The 22,074-nt window shown below is 42.8% G+C and overlaps 1 protein-coding gene across 1 annotated transcript in view; it reads right to left on the bottom strand.

The window, feature by feature from the left end:
* Positions 1 to 719: 719 nt before the first annotated feature.
* Positions 720 to 22,074, bottom strand: part of LOC127453737 (cytoplasmic phosphatidylinositol transfer protein 1-like) — a 38,540-nt gene continuing 17,185 nt past the window's right edge. The window contains exons 3-10 of the mRNA XM_051720386.1: positions 17,203 to 17,291; positions 17,017 to 17,024; positions 16,795 to 16,866; positions 5,068 to 5,160; positions 3,750 to 3,905; positions 3,571 to 3,634; positions 3,306 to 3,392; positions 720 to 1,725 (exon numbers count right to left, since the gene is read on the bottom strand). Of these exons, the coding sequence (XP_051576346.1) occupies positions 1,565 to 1,725; positions 3,306 to 3,392; positions 3,571 to 3,634; positions 3,750 to 3,905; positions 5,068 to 5,160; positions 16,795 to 16,866; positions 17,017 to 17,024; positions 17,203 to 17,291 (730 nt within the window). The 3' untranslated portion in view covers positions 720 to 1,564. The remainder of the gene's footprint in view (positions 1,726 to 3,305; positions 3,393 to 3,570; positions 3,635 to 3,749; positions 3,906 to 5,067; positions 5,161 to 16,794; positions 16,867 to 17,016; positions 17,025 to 17,202; positions 17,292 to 22,074) is intronic.

Genomic DNA, 22,074 nt, shown 5'->3' with positions numbered 1-22,074 from the left:
ATGCTCACGGTGGCTTTCTCCACCTTTCTCCTCTTCTTCAGAATGTGACGTCTAACGCTACTTGGAATACATGTAATGCAAGTGCAAAGAATATTTTTTAGGGTACATATTAGTGATAGACGATACATCAGCCGGGTCGGTTAATCAACCGATATTTTCGGCCATTTTGCATTATCGCATAACCGTGTTCGCTTGGCCGATTAACAGAAGTATTAACTTTCGCTTGTGTTGGTTTCAAAATCAACCAATAGATTTGTCAATGGATAGTCAATGCTTTCTGTTTTCAAGTTTCTTTTTTTTTTTTTTTTACTTTTTGAGTAAATTTGTGTAAGTGTTTATTTCACTTTAAATATATTGTGTACATCTTATTTGCTGATGTTAAATTGTAATCGACCATCAGCCATCCTGATCTCTAGATATGGGTATCGGCATCAACCATTGAAAATCCCATTTCGGTTGACCACTAGGACATACAGTACTGTACAGTACTGCAGTTGCACTAGGACATACAGTACTATACAGTACTGCAGTTTAATTAATTGTATTCTAATTGACAAATATGAGTGCATGTAAACATACTTATTGACTCAATGGGTGTTTAGGGCGGTACTACCTGTTTGTGTGACCAATGGCAGATGGTGTTTGGGGAAACCTGTTTGAAAATAAACTTGTTTGGTACCGGCACAGAAATTACATTAAATTCAACTTTATTTGAAAATCAAGAGAAAAATACAGAATAAAACCAATGTCATATTACTGCTTAAAGGCTGGTGTAGTATCAGCCTCATACAGTAATGCCCAATCCAGTAATACTCACCATGAGTACTACTGATAATGTTCCCAATGTGTACTTTGTGACAACACTCAATTACGTTCTATCAATGTATTGATGCAGGGTTAAAGGTTAACCTCTGTACCAGTAACCCACTTGAAATTTTGGCTAGCCACTCACATTTGCCATAATCCATATGACAGTGTCTCATTGAAGCAGGCTAAAGGTTGTCTCTTGAGATTAATTGAGGCTGTTCATCTTCATTCTGTGCTCAGCTGGGTCTGTGGTCCACTTCATGTTCATAGTCCATGGAATAAACCACTTCCTGAGTCCACAGGTTTGCTATTTTGTTGAGGAGGGCTTGTCTGTGAGAGAAGTGAATATATATATTGACCTTAAGAAATATGGTTTCACTCCATGTGGAACCAGTACCACTATTATGTTATATCTATTATTACATTATATTCCGTTTTGTGAGGTGGGAGTATTGCTTCCAGTTCAGCCCTTTTACTGTTGTAAAGTGAGAATTTGGCAAAATGTCAACCTCTGGATGGTGCCCATGCATACAAGTTCTGAGGGAATTAAGAGAAGAGTGTCATATTTTTAGTAGACGATGTGGAATGTCTCCCTATACGTTTTATAGATGCAGGAAGAGAAAGTCCAAGTCAAGAGAATTTTGATAAATTATCTCATGAATGAATGGTTTCAAGAAGTAATACTGTCAGTGGTTATGATAAATCCAGAATGGTAGACTTGTTGAGGGGTGAGGGTGGGAAGACGGGTTGAGGGCTGTTACTCCGGGTTGGAATTTAATCTCAAAGGACTTTTGATAGAGGGTGGGCAGGATGAAGAGTCTTCAATGTCCAAAGTCTTTATCCCCAACTTTTTCAGTGACGATTCATCATTAACAGAGATGGAGCGAGTGAAGATGTGGTGCACTGATTGAGCAGAGTCTGAAAAATGAGACAAAAGAGAGATAGATTTTGTTATGTAATTATTGCCATCCAATGGTAACATGACTTTAGCTTGATGGTATTATCAGAACAGAAATGTTAAGTCTGAACAGGTTTTGCCCCAACACATTTGCTTCTGATTCAGCTTGCTAACATGTGGCAATGTCGTTAGATGAGTCATGATGAATTTCATAATATCTATAATGTTGCATCACAGTGGTGACTAAACTGTATTATTTGTGAGAGAGCACCTCAATGCAGTGTAATACATTCACCAATAGAGGGCAGTGTGGACACTGAGAGATCTTTCACATGCATCCAAATGCCAAAGCTGCCAAGAATACAGGGGGATGTTCAGGGGCAACAGCAGTGGCAAAATCTCACTGTAACTTATCCATCACTAGTGCAAGTAAAACGCTCTTTCTCTCACTCTTTCTCTTTCACCCTCTTTCTAAATGTCTATAGCTCTCTGAATTTTTTCTCCTCTAATACTCATGGCCCCATCTTTTTAATATTAAGTCTTATGCTTCCATATTAAGACCATATTACGATTTCAATCTTAACTCAATCAGTCATGCAGCCTTAATGGATACCAATGTCTCACAAGTCAAAGTTTGCTGGTTTCAAAATGTTTTGGATCATCAGGTATAGTCAAGTGCCGCTTTCACAACTGTTAAGTCTGTAATTATGTTTATTTTTCTCAATAATGCAAGAACGAGAATGATTAAAAATTTTATATTACATGTTCGTGGGAGTGCCAAGCCTTCTATATAATGTGGCTAACATTATTTTGGGATTGTGCATTTGAATTCACAGAGTTATTACAAAGTGTGTTGATAATTAATTATAAATCAACCATCGTTTTTTCATATCGCCGTTTTCATGCTTTAAACCGATTTGCCAATGTTTTTAATTTGGTCAATAATTGGCCAATAAATATCGGCAGCCGATACATCAGTGCATCCCTAATTTTAATGTTTACATTACATAACCAACTACATTTTACAAGCTTGTTCGAGCACGATCAAATTGTGCAGTATCTCAGCTGATGAGAGCGTTGCACTTATGATGCAAATGACCGTAGTACAGGTCCTGTAGAGCACGCAAGTTGACAGGTGAATCACACCAAAAAATTGCATGTCAGATTTTCATGTCAGATTTTCTTTTATGACACTCGGTTAGGTTTAGGGTTGGGAGGTAGGTTTATTTGATTTTAAACTTGATAGAACATTAACCTTAAAAACCTTATCTGTTTGGAAGAAAATTTTAATCGCTTGTAGTGCCACACAGTGGACATGTCACCATGGAACTCCTGTGATAAGTGTAAAAAACACTGTAATTTACATGAGATCTAACATGAGACATTTTTAAGCAATCATGGCAGAAGTAATTGAGACAGTTATTCCTGTAGTAAATCGGGTGCTAAAACAATGTAGACAGCATGTAGACACTATCAGTGGACAAAATTCATTTTTGGTGAACTCCCCCTACTGTGTTCAAACCTCTCACACAATTTCTTCCACCCTCTCTTCCAAACTCCCCTTCAGAATTTTTGCTCCATTCCTCTGATGAAATGTTACCTGTGCAGTTTATATCACTCTTCAGTTTGCTGTTGGTTTCCTCCTGCAGTTTTCTCTCATACTCTCTGACCTCTTCAAGTGTCAATCCTGCATGCACAAATATAGGTTATACAATCACTGTATTTGCAAAGTAGTAAGATAGATCATGTACAGCATTTGAGTACCAAGCCAGGGATTAGGATTTTGATATACACTTAACAGAACTTGTGATTAATCATTGTAATGAAGCAATACAGTACTTTACAAAACATCACATTTACTGTACCATGCCAATCATCAATCCATGCCACGGCTTGTCTGTGTCCCACCAAAAGAATGTCACGAATGTTCTATGATGAATCATAACATGCCATAATATGACACATGATGGAATTGCATGACTAAAAAGCATGATGTAATGCATGGGAATAATGACATGACATGGGAAAGTGTTTTCGTCAGTACCCTGTGAACAAACTCCTCGGTCCTTCCTTGGAAGCCATAGACCTCAAAGCTACAGGTGACTCTCTTGTAGGAGCACATAATAGGTTTGTTGATGTTCTTCCAGCCATCCACTAGGGGTCCCCGGCCTGTTTTCTTTGACACCCAGTTGCTCAGATCCTGTTTGTGTTAAGTAGATATACATTTTCTGCTGAGTGAGCAGATCACTGCTTGTTTTCATGTGTATTACACACGTTACATGTATCTCTATGCGGGTGTGACATTACATTTCACAGTTCATCATGTGTGCCTCATTTGTGTGTGTGTGTGACATTGCTCAAATTCTGTGGTGGAAAATGCATTTATTTGAGTCTGTGTGTGTTGCTGATGTTCAGACTCATACCATAATCAAAATGGGCTCTTTATGTTAGGGACGGACGACAGCACTTACTTTCTTTTCAATCTGTTACCAAGTATAATCAAGACCAATACTGCTGATACCAAGACCATTGGAAAGTTTTTGTAATATGTGATGGTAAATGGGCAATTATAGCCATTCAACGTTATATTTGAAAGCCGTCATTGCCATTAAATAGATGTAAACTGCAAATTATCAGACTTCTGTTTTGTTCATCATTTATTAATGGCAATTACAGAACATGATCAATCTTTTAACATCTTTTAGTCTAACTAAATGTATAACTAATGTCATAAGCCCATTATAATAAATTGTAACTTTTTGCTAACTGTTCAGCTGGAACTGCCGCATATGATAGGTCCTCTTGATACAACATCAGTATTGGAAGTATTGATATTTCAACACTGATTCGCCAGCTCCTAGTCTATCGTAAATTCAGTATGTGTGTTAAAAGTTTTAGGTTGGTCCCTTAAGTCTGAAGAATAGCTAAGATAATGGCTTGCCTCAGCTGCAAGTCTGAGCTTTTGTCTGGTATATCGCAACTGTTTTTTCTCATTGTATAACTGCAATCCCTTGGATTTGTCTTATTCCTAACTTCAAATATGACAGCCATGGATTTGGGTTGTGCATGACTGAATCTGTGAGTGTAATATGGAAACATGCTTTTCTTTGATGTATTGTTTGACCACTGAAAAAGATTTCAGAAAAGTGTTTCTAAATGTAGTACACTGAGGAATGTGGCTTTTTATAATGTCCTACTTGCCGTTTGTCTGTGTATGTGCGCACATGTACTTATCTGTAGTGGAGTGCATCTCAATTGTGTCATTTAAATGGTAGCTTTGTAGATGTTTGCACCTTTATGAGAGTCTTTTGTGTGTGTTTGTGTTTTACCATGTATTTCTGCATAAATGAATGTGTCTGTACCTCCGATTGCTTGTAATGCTTGTCAGGGATTGGATCACTCAAGATATCCAAAAAGCAGACATTGCCTTTTGGTGTGGGGTTATCACCAAACACCTGCACACAGGAGACAACAGACAGCATGGTCAGAGAAATCCAACACTACTGTATATCAGAGAACACACTGTTTTCTTGTCCCAGCAATTTCCTAATGCCAAGTTAAATAATACACTGTAATTTATAGTATAGCAAAGAGGACAAATGCACCAACTTCTGCATGCCATTGGTGATGAAGGAAAGCTGTTTCAGTACTTAGCAATGCTCAGAGTGATCTTAATATAAAATATCACACAATACCATCGGTTAAACATACTGTAACACATTACAGAACATTGATACACTACGTAACAAAAGGCAGGGAATCTAAATTATTGCAAAAAACATAGAAACAAAGACTGCAAAATCAAGCATTCTATAGGCAGAAGTACTGAATTATGCAAACTACTGCAGGCCAACTGAGCTTTTATCTGTATCAGTTGAGGCCAATGGAGAAAACCTACCAGATGACAAGTCTTAACATTAGGGTTAGAAAGACTGCCTTGACTGTTTAGCATTGCAGGTGCTTTTTGCTGCCGTTGGAATGTTAGAGAAAAGAATGATTTAAAAAAACAAACAAAAACAAACAAACAAACAAACAATAAAGAAAATCAGTGCTATTCTTTCATTAATGACTCTAATGATTCTGGTGTATGTTTAATTAGGGGCTGTGGTAGTGCATGTGTTAAAGTGTACTGTTTGAAAATGGATTGAAATCTACTTTAAACCTGGAAATAAGCAGAACGTTTTAGCATTAAACAAAAAACCTGATGGAAAATAATGAATTATTTAAGAGATTATGGATTATTTCTAGATTATTCATCTAATGAGCATATTTGTGACATTGACCATGTGAACTACTTTGTGCTAAAGATTTCAGATTTGCTTCCATTGAAGCACCCAAATGCTCATTGGAACATTCTAGATAATGTTCTTAGACAATAATGTTTCTAGACAAATCATGCTAGATAACGTGGATCATAAAGGTTTTACACAAACATTTGCAGTGTATGCCATCTTGAGTGCATGCTGTCATTTAAGCAAAATGGGGCATACAATACTCATTCATACCAAATACCGAGAAAAAAATTCACGGAAATGATCTTCATAATATAATTATTATGAAATATAATATAATAGTAATTAGACATTTAAATATAAGTTTGCTTGAAAAATGCAAAATCTAAGTATTTTCCACATATACGTCGATGTAGACTTTTAAACCCCACTGTAAACTATACTGTGTGTATTTGAATGTATAGTTGTGTCTGCTAGTTTAGATGGTATGCTGAGTGAAAGTTAGATGAGTTGGAGGGAACATTTAAAGAAGGCTATCAATAACAAAACTTTCATGCCATCTCCCTTTCTCTTTCTTTCCCACAGGCAGACTTACTCATTCATCTTTGAGTCTCCACTTTGTGGCAGGTTGGGTCTTGTTTAAGTCTTATATTTCCTTACTTAATAACAGAGAATACTCCAGGGCACAACTGCCTCTCTCTCATTTGCTGTAAGCAAAAAAAAAAAAAAAAAAAAACTCACAGCAAACCAGTAATACAGTTTTTGTTGTTCACTTTAGTACTATTATCACAAGTATTTCGTAAAACCTCACAACTGTTGTACAAAACTCAAACATGTAAACACATGTTCAGTTGACTAAGTATAACACACATCAAATTACACAGTAACTTTTTCACCACACTTAATCAGTATTTCATCAAAGAAATACCTTTCATATGAAGTCATTGTCTTTCACAATACAATGCTCACAATACTTTTGATATACTTCTCTTCTGATTTGCGTAAATACGTTTGACCAACACTTAATCCAACTGCTCTTAATGGTTAATCACTGAACCATTTGGTAAACCTATAGATTTTAAATTGGTTTGTCAGCTATATACAGTATATGGATTTCGAGAACTACACAAATAAAATGTGTGTTTGTATGAACATCGAAATTACATGTAACCACACATAATGAATACTCGTTATTGCTAATTGATTTCACACAGTGGTAACCACAATTGGTCACCATATACTGTAAAAGGGGAGGTGTAAACACTGGCAATTTCTTTTAACATGGAGTAGGATAGACAGCAAGGAATAGGAAGAGCTTGTGGACAAGGGATCTGTCAGAGAGGTGGGCATGGGCACCAACAGAGAGGTCAGAGAGGTGGGCATGAGGCCTGTCGAAGGGTTGGTCATCAGAGAGAGGGAGGCAGAACTGTTGTCTCTAATGAAACCCGGACCATCATCGTTGATCATGTGGTGAACCGAGGCCTTACTATGGCAGAGGCTGCCAGATTAGTTGATCCAAATTTAAAAAGATCTACTGTCAGTTCTATCATCCAAACTTTTCGTCTGGAGGATATATACTATGCTTTACCATTACAGTAAATTGTAATGCATGTAAATTCATAAAACATGTTACAGTATTCTTACTGTATGATCTATTGTTCTATGCTTAGAATTGACAGAAAAACCCATAGTGGTGGCTGTGGCCGTGTGCTGACCGACCAGCAGGAGTGGGCAGAGATGGAAATGGTGAGGGCCAGGAATGATATACGGCTGTCAGAAATAAAGCAGGCAACTGAGGAGAACAATGACACCTTTGCCAATGTGGCATCCATAAGCCTTCCAACAGCAGCTCGCCTTTTGAAGAGGCACCAGGTATCAATGAAACACGTTTACCTGGTGCCTTTTGAGAGAAACAATGACTGGGTGAAACGTCTAGGTTACTGGTGTAATCTCTGTTCCCTGATGGAGGGAACGAGACGTTGTGTCGATGTAGTGACACTAGAGGTTCAATCTTGAGAGTCCCAATCACCTTTGCTTAAAATAGAAAAGGCCAATAAAAATTGGCGAGTGGAATTTGCATGCCACTCTCCGCCCCGGACATACGGGTATAAAAGGAGATGGCGTGCACCACTCATTCAGGTTTATGCTGAGGAGCCGATAGAGAGTCCTGGCCATGTCAGCGGCTGGTTCAGCGCCGTGGCAGGAGGGACACAACGTCTCGTTCCCTCCATCAGGGAACAGAGGTTACACCAGTAACCTAGATGTTCCCTGTCTGTCACTCACTTGACGTTGTGTCGATGTAGTGACACTAGGGGTTCCTATAGGAAACGCCGCAGGTGATGAACCATGTCACGAGGTATGGAAGAGTGGACACGGGCAAGCTGCTGCGTGCCTCGCAGCGAGCGCTCGACCACGTCGTGACCTTCCAGCGAGTTAGGTAAGGCGTCTCCCTAGTCCCGTTAAGGGGAGAGGAGGCACTTACCCAAGGAGGCTACAGGCAGTGGCCTTTCCTGATATTTTCTCGAGACCGATAACTCATCCTTGTCACAAGCCGCGAATGAGACATTAAATCCGCCCTGAGACGGACCGCTTGCATCGCTCGATAGCTCTTCCGGGTAGAACGAGCGTGCTGAGGGATGGGAGGTCCACGGGGGCTGAGCCGGCAGAAACGCTCCCATATCCACATCCAGATTGCCTGTGGCGCTTGCCGACCCGGCCGCCTGAGTTTCAGCCCAGGACGGACAGGGTTGGGAAGCAGCCGGCTCCCTGCTTCACGAAGAAGGAAGTGAGCCGCGAATGCAATGTTCTCATGGGCATGTTCTTGCAATGAAAACATGACCCCTCCACGAAAGCTGCCTCGGCGTGCTGGCGCCCCAAGCACTCAAGAGAGATAACAGCCACATCCAGTAGCACAAAGGTGAAAGGCCATATTTAAAAAGACGCCAATCGTTTGTGCGAGCTCTTTTAGTAGAAAATATACTCTTTAGAATATACTCTTTTAGTACCTGCAGACTTGGCCGCCAAAGCACCCAGGGGAAGCACAACACTCGACCGTGCGAGGGTGACTGCTGACATGCGCCATAAATCCAGCAGCATAAGTGTTGGTGATAGGGACGAACACACATGCGTTTGGCTCCGAATAAAAAATCTGAATGAGTGGTACACGGCATCTCCTTTTATACCCGTATGTCCGGAGAGTGGCATTCAAATTCCACTTGCTAATTTTCATTGGCCTTTTTTATTTTAAGCGAAGGTGATTGGGGCTCTCAAGATCGAACCCCTAGTGTCACTACATTGACACAACGTCGAGTGAGTGACAGACAGGGAACAACTGAGGGCTGAGTATGTTCAGGTACAACACTATATACTGTACTACTGTTACTATGTGATGCACCGCCTACTTCATCGGTATATTGGAACTACACTGTAAAAAGAACTTTCCAAAATATATTTTTTAGAGGGTGATGGTGCTTGATGCTGATGAGAACCATCACAAGTACATTTTTGTTGATGAAGTGGGTTTTAACCTGGCCAAAACTCGTCATGGATGGAACCTCATCGGCCAATGGGCCACTGTCCAAGTGCCTGGACAACGTGGAGGAAACATCTCCATGTGCGCAGCTATCTCTGAAGATTGTGTGGTAAGACGTAGGCTATTACTTGGCTCCTACAACGCTGCACATCTCATTGAGTTTCTCAATGAAATTGAGCCGACCTGTCAAGGTGAAGGGGTCACCTATGTAATTGTGTGGGACTATGTCAGGTTCCACCATGCAGAGGTGGTTCAAGCATGGTTTCAGGCCCATCCCCGATTCATGACCCTCTACCTGCCCCCATACTCTCCTTTCCTCATCCCTGTTGATGAATTTTTTTCAGCATAGAGGTGTAAGGTCTATGATTGCAACCCCTTGAGTGCGCCACCCTCCTTCAGACCATGGAGGAGGTATGTGATGACATCAGTGTAGACCAATGTCAAGCATGGATTCACCATGCCAGAAGGTTTTTCCCAAGGTGCATGAACAATGATGACATTCATTGTGATGTGGACGAGAATCTATGGCCAAATGCTCAAGACAGGCTTGATCCAAATGAATGTAATGTGTGCTAAATGTTATGTTTTGTTTTCATTTAGTTAATTTATTTTATTTAACTGTGTACATTTGATTATAGAGAGTATACCCATGTTACAATTATATCTGAAAAACACAATTTGCCCAAATGATTGTAGAGGATGTCTTCATTGATCACAACTTGATTACACATTGGATAGATATTATGGAAATGATAGATTCTGTAAATGTTGGGTAATGTAAGTGTATTGCCTAATGTGAAAACTGTTTAATCTGTCTTTTACAGTACTGTAGCATATTACTTTCAGCACTTCTAAGGGTGATATGAAACATGTATCTTAAATGTTTGTTTTTGGATTCACTGGTAGTTAAAATGACTAAACTGAAAAGATATCATTATGTTGTGTTTTGGTGATTAAACCGTCATGGTTACTTGTGTAACCTCCGTTCCCTGATGGAGGGAATGAGACGTGTCGATGTAGTGACACTAGGGGTCACTCTTGGGAGCCAGAGACACCTCTGGTCTTTGATAAAAGGCCAATGAAAATTGGCGAGTGGTATTTGCATGCCACTCCCCCGGACATACAGGTATAAAAGGAGCTGGTACGCAACCACTCATTCAGGTTTTATGCTGAGGAGCCGATATAAGGTCCGGCCATTTCAGCAGGTAGTTCAGCGTTGTGGCAGGAGGGACACAACGTCTCGTTCCCTCCATCAGGGAACAGAGGTTACACAAGTAACCATGACGTTCCCTATCTGTCACTCACTCGACGTTGTGTCGTTGAAGTGACACTAGGGGTCCCTATAAGAAACGCCATAATTGGCTGAACTGTGTTACGTGAACTGGCGGTGTGTGGTGGGCAGACTACTGTGTGCCTCATAGATAGCACACCAGGTCGACACGTAACCTCCCCCAACATAGTTATGAGTGTCGAACGGCCCTTTGGGGACAAGTCGACTACCCAAAAGATAGAGACAGGCTAACCCAGTCGTGGCCTCTTTTCCCTTTCTTTATTTCCACTCCCTAAAAAAGAAGGGGGATTATCCGACTGGGCCGCCAGGTCTAGTTGGGTGGTGTCCCTCCCAAGGGGAAGACACCACGGAGACCACACCTTGCCCAAAGAGAGGGGGGGAATTTAAGTGGAAAAATACGTCACATGGTCTTTCCAACCATGTGGAGAGTCTTCAAGGTAGATCCTACCCAACGGGGGAGGAGTTACTACAAACATGGAGACTGGGGCAGAGGGGCTCTGCCCTAGGAAGACGCAGTTTGCCAACAAGGAAACGAACTAGCGGAAGATATATATTGTATGGGGTTAGTCTTACAGGGAACCGCCACATGCGGAGCATCTACCCCAGAACAGGACTCTTAGTTAGCACGTGTACTGGGCCGGCAGTGAGTCTCTCTGAAAACTCGACTGCCACAGGGCTCGGAAGAAGTCAACCAGGGAACAAAGTTTGTGAACACTACTGGGAATTAATGGTGCACATCTTCAGCTCAAAAGGAGGTGGAAGGCGCTATGTGCATGCGATACATCCGGCCAGCTATCCCGGGCTTATCCGCTTGTATCGTGTGCCACTACCTGGGATGAAACCGGTTCCACCCGGAGGTTGTAGAACCTTGCAAAGGTGTTGGGTGTTGCCCAGCCTGCTGCTCTGCAAATGTCTGTTGGAGAGGCACCCCTGGCCAGGGCCCAGGAGGCCGCTACACCCCTGGTAGAATGGGCTTGTAGCCCTACTGGGGGCGGCATGTCCTGGGCGTGATATGCCATAGTTATGGCGTCAATGAGCCAGTGGGTGATCCTCTGCTTAGAGAGAGCACTTCCTTTCCGCTGTGCACCAGAGCAGAGAAAGAGCTGCTCAGAGATCCTAAAGCTCTGCGTGCGATCCCAATAGATGTGTAAAGCGTGCACCGGACACAGTAATGACAGGGCTGGGTCTGCCTTCTCCTGAGGCAGTGCTTGCAGGTTCACCACCTGGTCCCTAAAAGGGGCCGTGGGAACCTTGGGCACATAGCCCGGTCGGGGTCTCAGGATCACGTGAGAGTAGCCCGGACCAAACTCCAGGTACGTTTTGCTGACAGAGAATGCTTGCAGGTCTCCTACCCTCTTGATGGAAGTGAGCGCAGTCAGGAGGGCAGTCTTCAAGGAGAGTGCTCAGGGGGGGCTCTCTGTAGACCCTGAAGAACTACAGAGAGGTCCGATGAGGGAACGAGGCACGGTCTGGGGGATTCAGCCTCCTGGCGCCTCTTAGGAACCTGATGATCAGGTCGTGTTTCCTAAGGACTTACCGTCGACTGCGTCGTGGTGTGCTGCTATGGCGGCAACGTACACCTTCAAGGTGGAAGGGGACAGTCTCCCTTCCAACCTCTCCTGGAGGAAGGAAAGCACTGATCCGACTGAGCATCTCTGGGGGTCTTCCCGTCAGGAAGAACACCACTTAGCGAACAGATGCCACTTAAAGGCATACAGGCGCCTCGTAGAGGGGGCCCTAGCCTGAGTGATCGTGTCTACTGCCGCAGGTCCAGGGGCCAGACATGGAGATTCCAGAGGTCTGGTCATGGGTGCCAGATGGTGCCCCGTCCCTGAGAAAGAAGATCCTTCCTCAGGGGAATATTCCGGGGGGGGGGGGCTGTCGCAAGGAGCGTGAGGTCCGAGAACCACGCCTGGGCGGGCCAGTAGGGTGCTACCAGGATGACCTGCTCCTCGTCCTCCCTGACCTTGCACAGGGTCTGTGCAAGTAGGCTCACTGGGGGAAAACACATATTTGCGCATGCCAGGGGGCCAGCTGTGTGCCAGTGCGTTTATGCCGAGGGGGGCCTCAGTCAGGGCGTACCAGAGCGGGCAGTGGGGAGGATTCTTGGGAGGTGAACAGGTGCACCTGTGCCTGTCCGAATCGACTCCAAATCAGCTGGACCACCTGAGGGTGGAGTCTCCACTCTCCTCTGAGGGTAACCTGTCGTGACAGTGCGTCCACTGTAGTGTTGAGGTTGCCTGGGATGTGAATGGCTCACAGCCACTTGAAGTGCTGCTGACTCCAGAGGAGGAGATGGCGGGCGAGTTGTGACATACAACGAGAGCACAGACCGCCTTGGCGGTTGACATATGCTACCATTGCTGTGTTGTCTGTCTGAACTAACACGTGCTTGCCCTGGATAAACGGCCGAAACCTCCGCAGGGCGAGCAGAACTGCCAACAACTCGAGGCAATTGATGTGCCAATGCAGTCGCGGGCCCGTCCACAAGCCGGCGACTGCATGCCCGTTGCAAACAGTGCCCCAGCCTGTTTTGGAGGCATCTGTCGTGACCACGACGCACCTGGAGACCAGTTCTAGGTGAACACCTGCCCGTAGGAATGAGAGGTTGGTCCAAGGGCTGGAGCCATGCCCATCTCGGGACTCGAGTCTGAAGCCAGTGCTGAAGCAGTCTCATATGCATCAACCTGAGCGGGGTGGCCACCGCTGAGGATGCCATTTGCCCCAGGAGCCTCTGAAAAAGTTTCAGTGGAACCGCTGTTTTCTGTTTGAACGCCTTCAAACAGACCAACACACGTCTGGGCGTGCTCGTTCGTGAGGCGCGCTGTCAAAGAGACCGAGTCCAACTCCAAACCGAGAAAAGAGATGTTCTGAATGGGGAGGAGCTTGCTATTTTCCTGGTTGACCCGAAGCCTTAGTCGGCTGAGGTGTGAAAGCACCAAGTCCCTGTGTGCGCACAACATCTCCCGAGAGTGAGCTAAGATTATCCAGTCATCGAGATAGTTGAGAATGCGAATGCCCACCTCCCTAAGTGGGGCAAGGGCCGCCTCTGCAACCTTCTTGAAGATGTGAGACATCAGGGACAGGCCAAAAGGGAAGAACTTGTACTGATATGCCTGACCGCAGGAAGGGTCTGTGTCGAGGAGGGCTCGAGACGTGGAAGTACATGTCCTTCAGGTCTACCGCCGTGAACCAATCTTGATGCCAGACGCTCGCCAGAATGCGTTTTTGCGTCCGCATCTTGAACGGGAGTCTGTGTAAAGCCCAGTTCAGTACTCACAGGTCCAAGATTGGCTGCAACCCACCGCCTTTTTTCGGTACGATGAAGTAGGGGCTGTAAAACCCCTTCTTCATCTCGGCTGGAGGGACAGGTTCTATCGCGCCCTTCCGTAGGAGGGTAGCGATCTCTGTGCAAGGTAGCAGCGTTTTCGTCCTTCACCAAGGTGAAGTGGACACCGCTGAACCTGGGCAGACACCCGGCGAACTGAAACACGTAGCCGAGTCGGACGGTCCGGACCAGCCATCGCGACGAATGTGAAAGCGCAAGCCACGCGTCCAAGTTCCACGCAAGGGGGACCAAAGGGACAACGTCATTGGACATACCGGCAGGTGGGGCCTCGCGGCGGGGCGGAGCTCGAGGTGCCACACCATGTCGTGGCCATGCTGAGTCTAAGGACATCGAAGCACTTACCTGGCTCCTTGTGACCACCCCCAGAACAGCCTGGAACAGGGGAGGAAGAGGCCTGTCCTCATGACCCGTGGAGACTGTCACATCGGGGGCAGATTTGTGCCACAGCTGGGCGCTCAGGGGCGGGAGACCGCCGCTGGAGCGCCAAACCTGCCAAATAGAGTGGTGGACAGTGGTCATGATGACAGCCATGCACACCAGAAACGTGACCCAAGGAACAAGGAAACCACTCTTGCTGAACTCTTGAGTACTGCGGCCACTTGGGCATGCAGCACAATGCAAAAGGTAACAAAAAGATGGAGAGGTCTGCTTACCAGCTCCAGAGCAGCGGGTTTCGTCGTCCCTGGGTCACCTGTCTCAAGGGCGCTTTGAAGCCTTTCACGGGTTCTGGGCGGACGCGAGACGGTGGGCTCTGCTTCCTGCGGTGGACTCCACGCTGGGGCCGGGCCGAAGGGGCGGGCTGCGGTAGAGCCGGTGCAGTCACCACAGGGGGACGCCCTTGGCGACAAGTAGACAGGGTGCGGGATCTTGAGCCGCACCGGGGCAGGATATGTCGGATAGCCTCCGTCTACTGCTCCACCGTCGAGAACTGCTGGGCAAAGTCCTTGACGGTGACACCAAATAGGCCAGCCTGGGAGATGGGGGCAGCAAGGAATCATGTCCTGTCGGCCTCACCCATTTCGACCAGGTTGAGCCAAAGGTGCCGCTCCTGGACCACTAATGTGGACATCGTCCGCCCGAGAGACCACACTCATCCGGAAGCCCGATCGGGGCAGATGAGCGTGCTGGGGAATGGGAGGTCTGCGGGGGGATACCCGGTGGAGGCGGTCCCTTTGGGGTCCCCAAATCGCCCCCAGTGGTAGCCGCGCTGGCCTCATACCCGTGGGTAAAAGGACCGAGGCGGGGAGCCTCTGGGGTGGCTTGCTTTCTTATGAAGGAGAGCCGCGACCGCATCGTTGCCATGGACATGTCCTCGCAATGAGAACATGACCATCCACGAATGCTGAGCAATGCCCAGACACGAAAGACAGCGATCGTGACCGTCAGAAGGCGAGAGATAATGAGCGCAACCAAGAATAACACACAATCGGAAAGGCATCTTTAAAATGACGCGTCTTTAAAAAGACATTCCGTGTGTGCCACTCTTTTAGAGAAATATATACTCTTTTAGAGAAATATACTCTTATTTCTGCCGAAGCGCCCAGGGGCATTCTCTGCATTGCACCAGTGCAGAGGGGGGAGAAGCCGCTGAAATGCGCCGTCAGATCCAGCAGAGGTGAATGAACAGTCGTGGGAATTCAGCTCAGTGTGCATGACCGTTCGGCTCCAAAGAGAAAATCTGAATGAGTGGTTGCATACCAGCTCCTTTTATACCCGTATGTCCGGGGGAGTGGCATGCAAATACCACTCGCCAATTTTCATTGGCCTTTTATTAAAGACCAGAGATGTCTCGGGCTCCCAAGAGTGACCCTTAGTGTCACTACATCGACACAACGTCGAGTGAGTGACAGATAGGGAACATATGTTCTAATGACATTTTACAAGAAACATGTATTTTGAATCAATGGTTGTGTGGTGAGAGATGTTACCATTTCCAAATGAATGCACAATGGCAAGTTTTGAATGAAAGACTGGCTGCGTTACAAGTGTGATGAGTTTGGAGTTATGTGCTTGGAGCGATAATAGTACCAAAGCGATCAACAAAAACTGTAACTTGACTCCTTTTAGCCTCTCCACTTTAAAACAAACCCCACTGAATGAAAACACAACTAACTGAATTGCTTTTATTGTCTTTTCACTTTAAAGGCCATGGTTTCCTATATCAATAGAGTGAGGTGTAGTGTTTGCTCACATTGGATTTGCTTACCTGACTGCTAGTATTGAGTGCTTCAGAGACAGGCAAAAACACAATGGCCTTTGCAAGGACGCGGCAGCTACGTGTGCTGCTGATGAATCGTTGCCCTCCTTTAAGAGGATTAGCTACTGTGCGAACACATACACACACACACATACACACACACTGTGTGTGTGTGTGTGTGTGAGTGTATACATCCATAACTATTCTTTGGGGCGACAAATTTGTCCCCAGATGTGTGCTAAATCTGACAAAATTAATTTGGAATGTACTTATTTGTAAAAACTATATATTAATTAAGTAAATAATGTTTTTTTGAAAACATTAAAAATGCAAAAAGTTTTATTTTAGGGTTAGGGTCTATAGCAATTATAATAATCTTGTATATAAAAACAATATAATTCTATACATCCAAATTTAGATTTAGCCAAGTAAACGTGTGTGTGTGTGTGTGTGTGTGTGTGTGTGTGTGCGCATATTAGAATACTCACATTTTCTGTGCACCCGTTGTCATTCTCAAAGCGTGTCTCTATCCTGATGTGGAACTTCGGTAGGAAGGAACACTTTTGGGAAGAGTAAAGATATGAGAGAAAGAGAAAGGAAAAGAGATAGAAAGTGGGGAGGAGAAATAGAGATGATTATGTTGTTTGCTCAGTGGGCCAGTGAGCCCAAACAGACTGCATGAATCTAAGCTGTCATGTGAGAATAATTACCGTGTACTCTGCGGTAAAACAGCAATGGTTGGAGAAAGAGAGAGATATGCAGAAGAGAAACTGGATGTTAGATCATGGCAGTTACTGGTGCATTAAAAGGACAAGATGGATTTAAGTGCCATGTGACAGGGCACATGAATATTCAAATGCTGGGGGTATTTATCCTATCAGAATGCTTTAACTGACCTGTTATTGTGTAAGGGTAGAAATTCCAAGCCGTTTCTGTCACATAAAAAGCCATGGGAACAAACCTTCTCATCCAGGCAGGCAGTTTGCTAAACAGACAAAAGAGGAAACATGAGAAACACAACATTATGACACAACAGACATATTATTCAAACACGTTCACAGCCCTGTTGAAGAATCGGCTTACACCAGAATGAATTTCTATACTGGTCCAAGCAGGTTGATGGTGGTCAGTGCTGGTTTGGCCAGCATAGCTTGGCTGTTCCCAGGGAAAAAACAGCAATACAACAAACATAATCTTTCTAGAAAAGCTGCCGGTCTCACAAAGCAGCTTTTAGTGGCTACCTCAATACGTTTGAGTTTAGATTGAGCAAACTCTGGTTTTTCGTCTCAAGAAGGTGGGTCAGTGTACTTGTGCAACATGGCTAACCTGCTCCATGGCAGGTTTGGTTCTGGGTAACAGTCAGGCTTGGGACTTGTGAGGGTTACTTTTAAAATGCATTCTGCTACAGATTACAGAATACATGCTGTAAAATATCATTTGTAACTTATTCCATTAGACTGCTCAAGATGAGTAATGTAACCTAAATACTTTGGATTATTTAAGCACAAATTTTTTTCACTTATTTTGTTTAATAACAAGTAGGAAAAAATATGTCAGTACAGTAAGACAAAACACACTTCAAAATACATTCTCTGAAAAAGCTTAAGTACAGTATCTTGTGTAGTGTTGCTTCTAAAACAAAATAAAGTATATTCATCGTGTTTAAAGAATTGTAAGATATTTTTACAGGACAACAATGCAAAATTTCTCTTTAACAATAACATTTTTGCAGTACATCTTTGCCCTAATATCAAAGGTCTTACTAGGTCTTTGCTTGTGCAAGTCCATACAGATTAATGAGCAGGGTTGGGGGGGTTACTTTTGCAATGTATTCCACTACAGATTACAGAATACATGCTGTAAATTGTAATTTGTAACATATTCTGTTAGATTACTCAAGATCAGTAATGTATTCTAAATACTTTGGATTACTTCTTCAGCACTGGTAGATTTTTTCACTTGTTTTGACTATAAAAACTCTGCCAGTACAGTAAGACAAAATACACATGTTAAAAATACATTCTCTGAAAAACCTAAATATCTTATGCAGTGATGTTTCTAAAACAAGATAAATCAAACTGATCTTGTTTTAAAGATTTTTGGATTTTTACAGGAAAACAACACACACATTTTTATCAAGAACACGATTTTTGCCCTAATATCAAAGGTCTTACTAGAAAAAAAGAAATTATGATCCAACATGAATTTTCTTGATAAAAAAACAAAAAAACATGATCGTGCCTGATAACATGTGCATGTAAAATGGCTAGAAATATAATTTTAGCTAAGCATAAAGCTGATAATTTACACAAGGTTTATTTCAATTTCTTCTGCTCAAAACTTACTTTAAACTTACTTCTCTGTTTGCTCATATGAATGTAACACATCATAAGAAAGTGTTTCACCGCTGTTCAAATGCACTTTGGATTGCATCATTTATATGTACAAATGTTTTCCATCTTAAAGGACTAAATATGAAATGAAACAAATGACAATAAAATGCAAAGTAATCTCTTCAGTAATCAAAATACTTTTTGAATGTAACTGTATTCTAATTACCAATGATTTAAATTGTAACTGTAATGGAATACAGTTACTTGCATTTTGTATTTTAAATACGTAATCCCGTTACATGTATTCCTTTACTCCACAACCCTATTAATGAGAAACAAGTGAGTAAAATATCACAATATACTGTATCAATGTTTTGAATCACAATACACTTAAACAAAGAATAAAGAACACTTACTCGTGCTGTACATCCCACACTTTAAAAAATTATAAGGCAACTTGCTGCACAGCTTTTTTGAGTTTACTCAATTTAAAGCAAATTATTTCTACCAACTTAAAGTTGGATTCTAAAACTTCACATGTAAAACTAAGTTCAATAAACTCACATTTTGTATCAACCTTTACACTGTAGAAACTTCACCAAAGTTAACACTAATCACCCCGATTGTGGCTTCACAACAAAACATAATTAAAACACCAAAAAGAGCTAAACATCTGTTAAAAGGATAATTCAACCTAAAATTAAAATTCAGTCATTATTCACTCACCCTTGTGTTATTCTAAACCCATATGACTTTCTTTCTTTTTCGGTACACAAAGGGAGAAAAAAATAAATATTTTTTTTTATTAAAAACATTTCTGCTCACTGATGTCTTTTAATGGCAGTGGATGGTGACCACTTCTTCAAGCTTCAAAAGGACACAAATTCAGATGTATAATTCAGAAGTCTAACAAATTATTCCTTGTTCTGAAGGCATACTGTAAGGTTTTTTATTGAGAAACAAACCAACATCTAATTAATTATTTAGTTAAAATCATCAATGACCGTTGCTCTCCTGTCCATGTTCATAAGAGTGCACGAGAGCAGCAGTTCATGTAGTCCCTGCTCGCAAGATTGGGCGTTCAAACGAGAAACCTCTTTATTTTGCTTCAACCGGAGTATTCGGAAATCAAACTGAGAGGGATGGAAAAGGCTAAGGAAGCCCCACATACACAGTTAGAAGCCACAGTCAGACAGAGAGTATAGGAGACCGCAGTGTTTTGGAGGTTTTGGATGTTTCACTTACTGAAAATCAACTGGAGAATTGGAGAGAAAGGCGGATATGTCTGTCATGTCTTTTCCATTCTGAACCTGTGTGTGTTTGACTTTACAAATCTCAAGTGAAGAGAGCGAAACCTCATTGGAACAGTCAGTTGGTGTGACACCACTGGCCAGAATGAAGTTGTTTTTTACCACTTAGTGAGATGCTGGCTTCAATATACTGTTATGACAAAGATTTTTTTAACTTTAGCGGTTTGGCGTTCAAAGCCGGCAAGTTTTTGGATGTTAGTGGAATAGGGGTATAAGACAATAATTAGGTGGGCCTGAATGCCCAATGGGTGGCACCGACCCACCCAGGCCCACCCGTGGCTATGCCAGTGCTTTATACCATTGGTCAGCTAATTTGGTCATTGTGTGGCAGAGGCACACAACAGTGTAAAGACGATGTTATCTCCTGTTGCTGATAGACTACTTTTTTTAATTGTATACATGCTCATGCTGGTTTCAGCCAAGTCTCTAACAAGTCTCCTTTGGAAGTCTCCCTCACAGCAAAAATAAAGTCACTATTATTCAATAAATATAGATTTTCATGGGAATCTTGTATCTTTTGAGCAGCACATTAAAAATAAACTTTTGAGATACTTTTGAGATAATGCTTCACAAGTTTGCTGCAAATGATGCTAATTCATGTTCATGCACTTCAGGTTTAATCGTGAACTCTGGATCAAACTCTGGGCCTTAATCCCATGAGTCTTTGGATTGCTGAACCTGATCTAAACAGGTTTGGATCTGTCTGTTTATTGTCAACCCGAAACCTACTCTGAAACTCTGAGTTTGCTCAACTAACTTGGTGAGAAAGGCCTCTGGTTGACCAAGAACTTCTTGCTGGTTAACCATAATAAGAAGCCTAGGGGACACCAGCTTAACAGCATCCAAAACATATACTGTTGACCAGCCATGATGTTCTGTTCAGCAATCAACAAGTTTAGCTTGGCCCCTTACAATGACACAAAATTGTGCGCTTACAACTTAGTGGCAACCGTTTGGGGTGGGCCCATTTTGTTTCAGCATGACAATGCCCCTATTCATAAATTTACTACAGGCATGTGTAAGTTTTTGAGTATGGTGAGGAATAACTTGACTGGCCTGCACAAATCCCAGACATGAACCCCACTGAACACCAGGGACATGCCATCTATATAAGCAAGGTAAGCAGTGCTTACCCAACAGAAGGGTGAAAAGAAAAATGACAATATGAAATATTTAAATATAATTGTTAATAAAAACTCCTCTTTTCTTTCAAATTCGTCATATTTTATCTCAATTGAGCAGCACAGATAGTTATTCATTTATTTGCCACTGTCAGGTATAAGCACTTTATGTTATGCTTTCTCTGATTCAAAGTATTGTTGATCGACCTTTCATTCAACACTGTATGTTCATTCAAATTGAATCACGCCTGCTATTACAGATGGCCAAGGTAAGCATGCTTATGAAAATGAGTAAGCCAGTCAGAAGCTGCTTCCTTCAGTCACGCTATCTGATAGACTAGATATTAGTTTTATGCCAGCATGTTCGAGTTCACATAACTAATGCGTTATTAAGCATTAAAATAGATAAAGTGTAAGCATCTGTGACCTACAGGGATTTCAATGGAATCGAGGAAGAGAGGCTATCGAAACTTCAACAAGTGGGTGACTTTTACAATAAAGTGACAGAGATGTTCATTCGCATGGAGAGAAGCATGGATTTTGTGTTCCAGTAAAGGTAAGTTAATTTATTTATTAAAAATCTGCGTTATTGATACTAGGTCATAGATTCTAGGCTATGATGTGGTGATCTGGCAATCATATCCTTCTTGTGTTATGCCTGTTTTATAGTTCTAACGTTAGGGCGCACTGTCTGTTCAAAAAAATGTTTTAGGGGATGTAGACTGCCGTGTCTACATTACATTTGCCTTGTGCATTCAGGTAGAGATTGTTGTCTTTGGTGGTCAGATTAGTTAATTGCTGCTGTCCATTCCAGTGGTTCTGAACTGTGGGAAGAGTGATGTGTGAGGCCTATGATTTTTAAACATGTAACCTGCTAGTAACTGGCTATCTTTTCTTTCTCTTTTTGTTGTATGCCAAAACAAGCTCTTCTGGCATTATGGTACATTGTATGATTTAATGGACACAAACAGGCTCAGCTCAATATATGACAATCTTTAATTTGT

The sequence above is a fragment of the Myxocyprinus asiaticus genome, chromosome 16 (genome assembly GCF_019703515.2).
Source record: "Myxocyprinus asiaticus isolate MX2 ecotype Aquarium Trade chromosome 16, UBuf_Myxa_2, whole genome shotgun sequence".
Classification (NCBI taxonomy): domain Eukaryota; kingdom Metazoa; phylum Chordata; class Actinopteri; order Cypriniformes; family Catostomidae; genus Myxocyprinus; species Myxocyprinus asiaticus.
The sequence above is the reverse complement of the archived record's forward strand: the minus strand, read 5'-3'. Positions and strand labels throughout refer to the sequence as shown.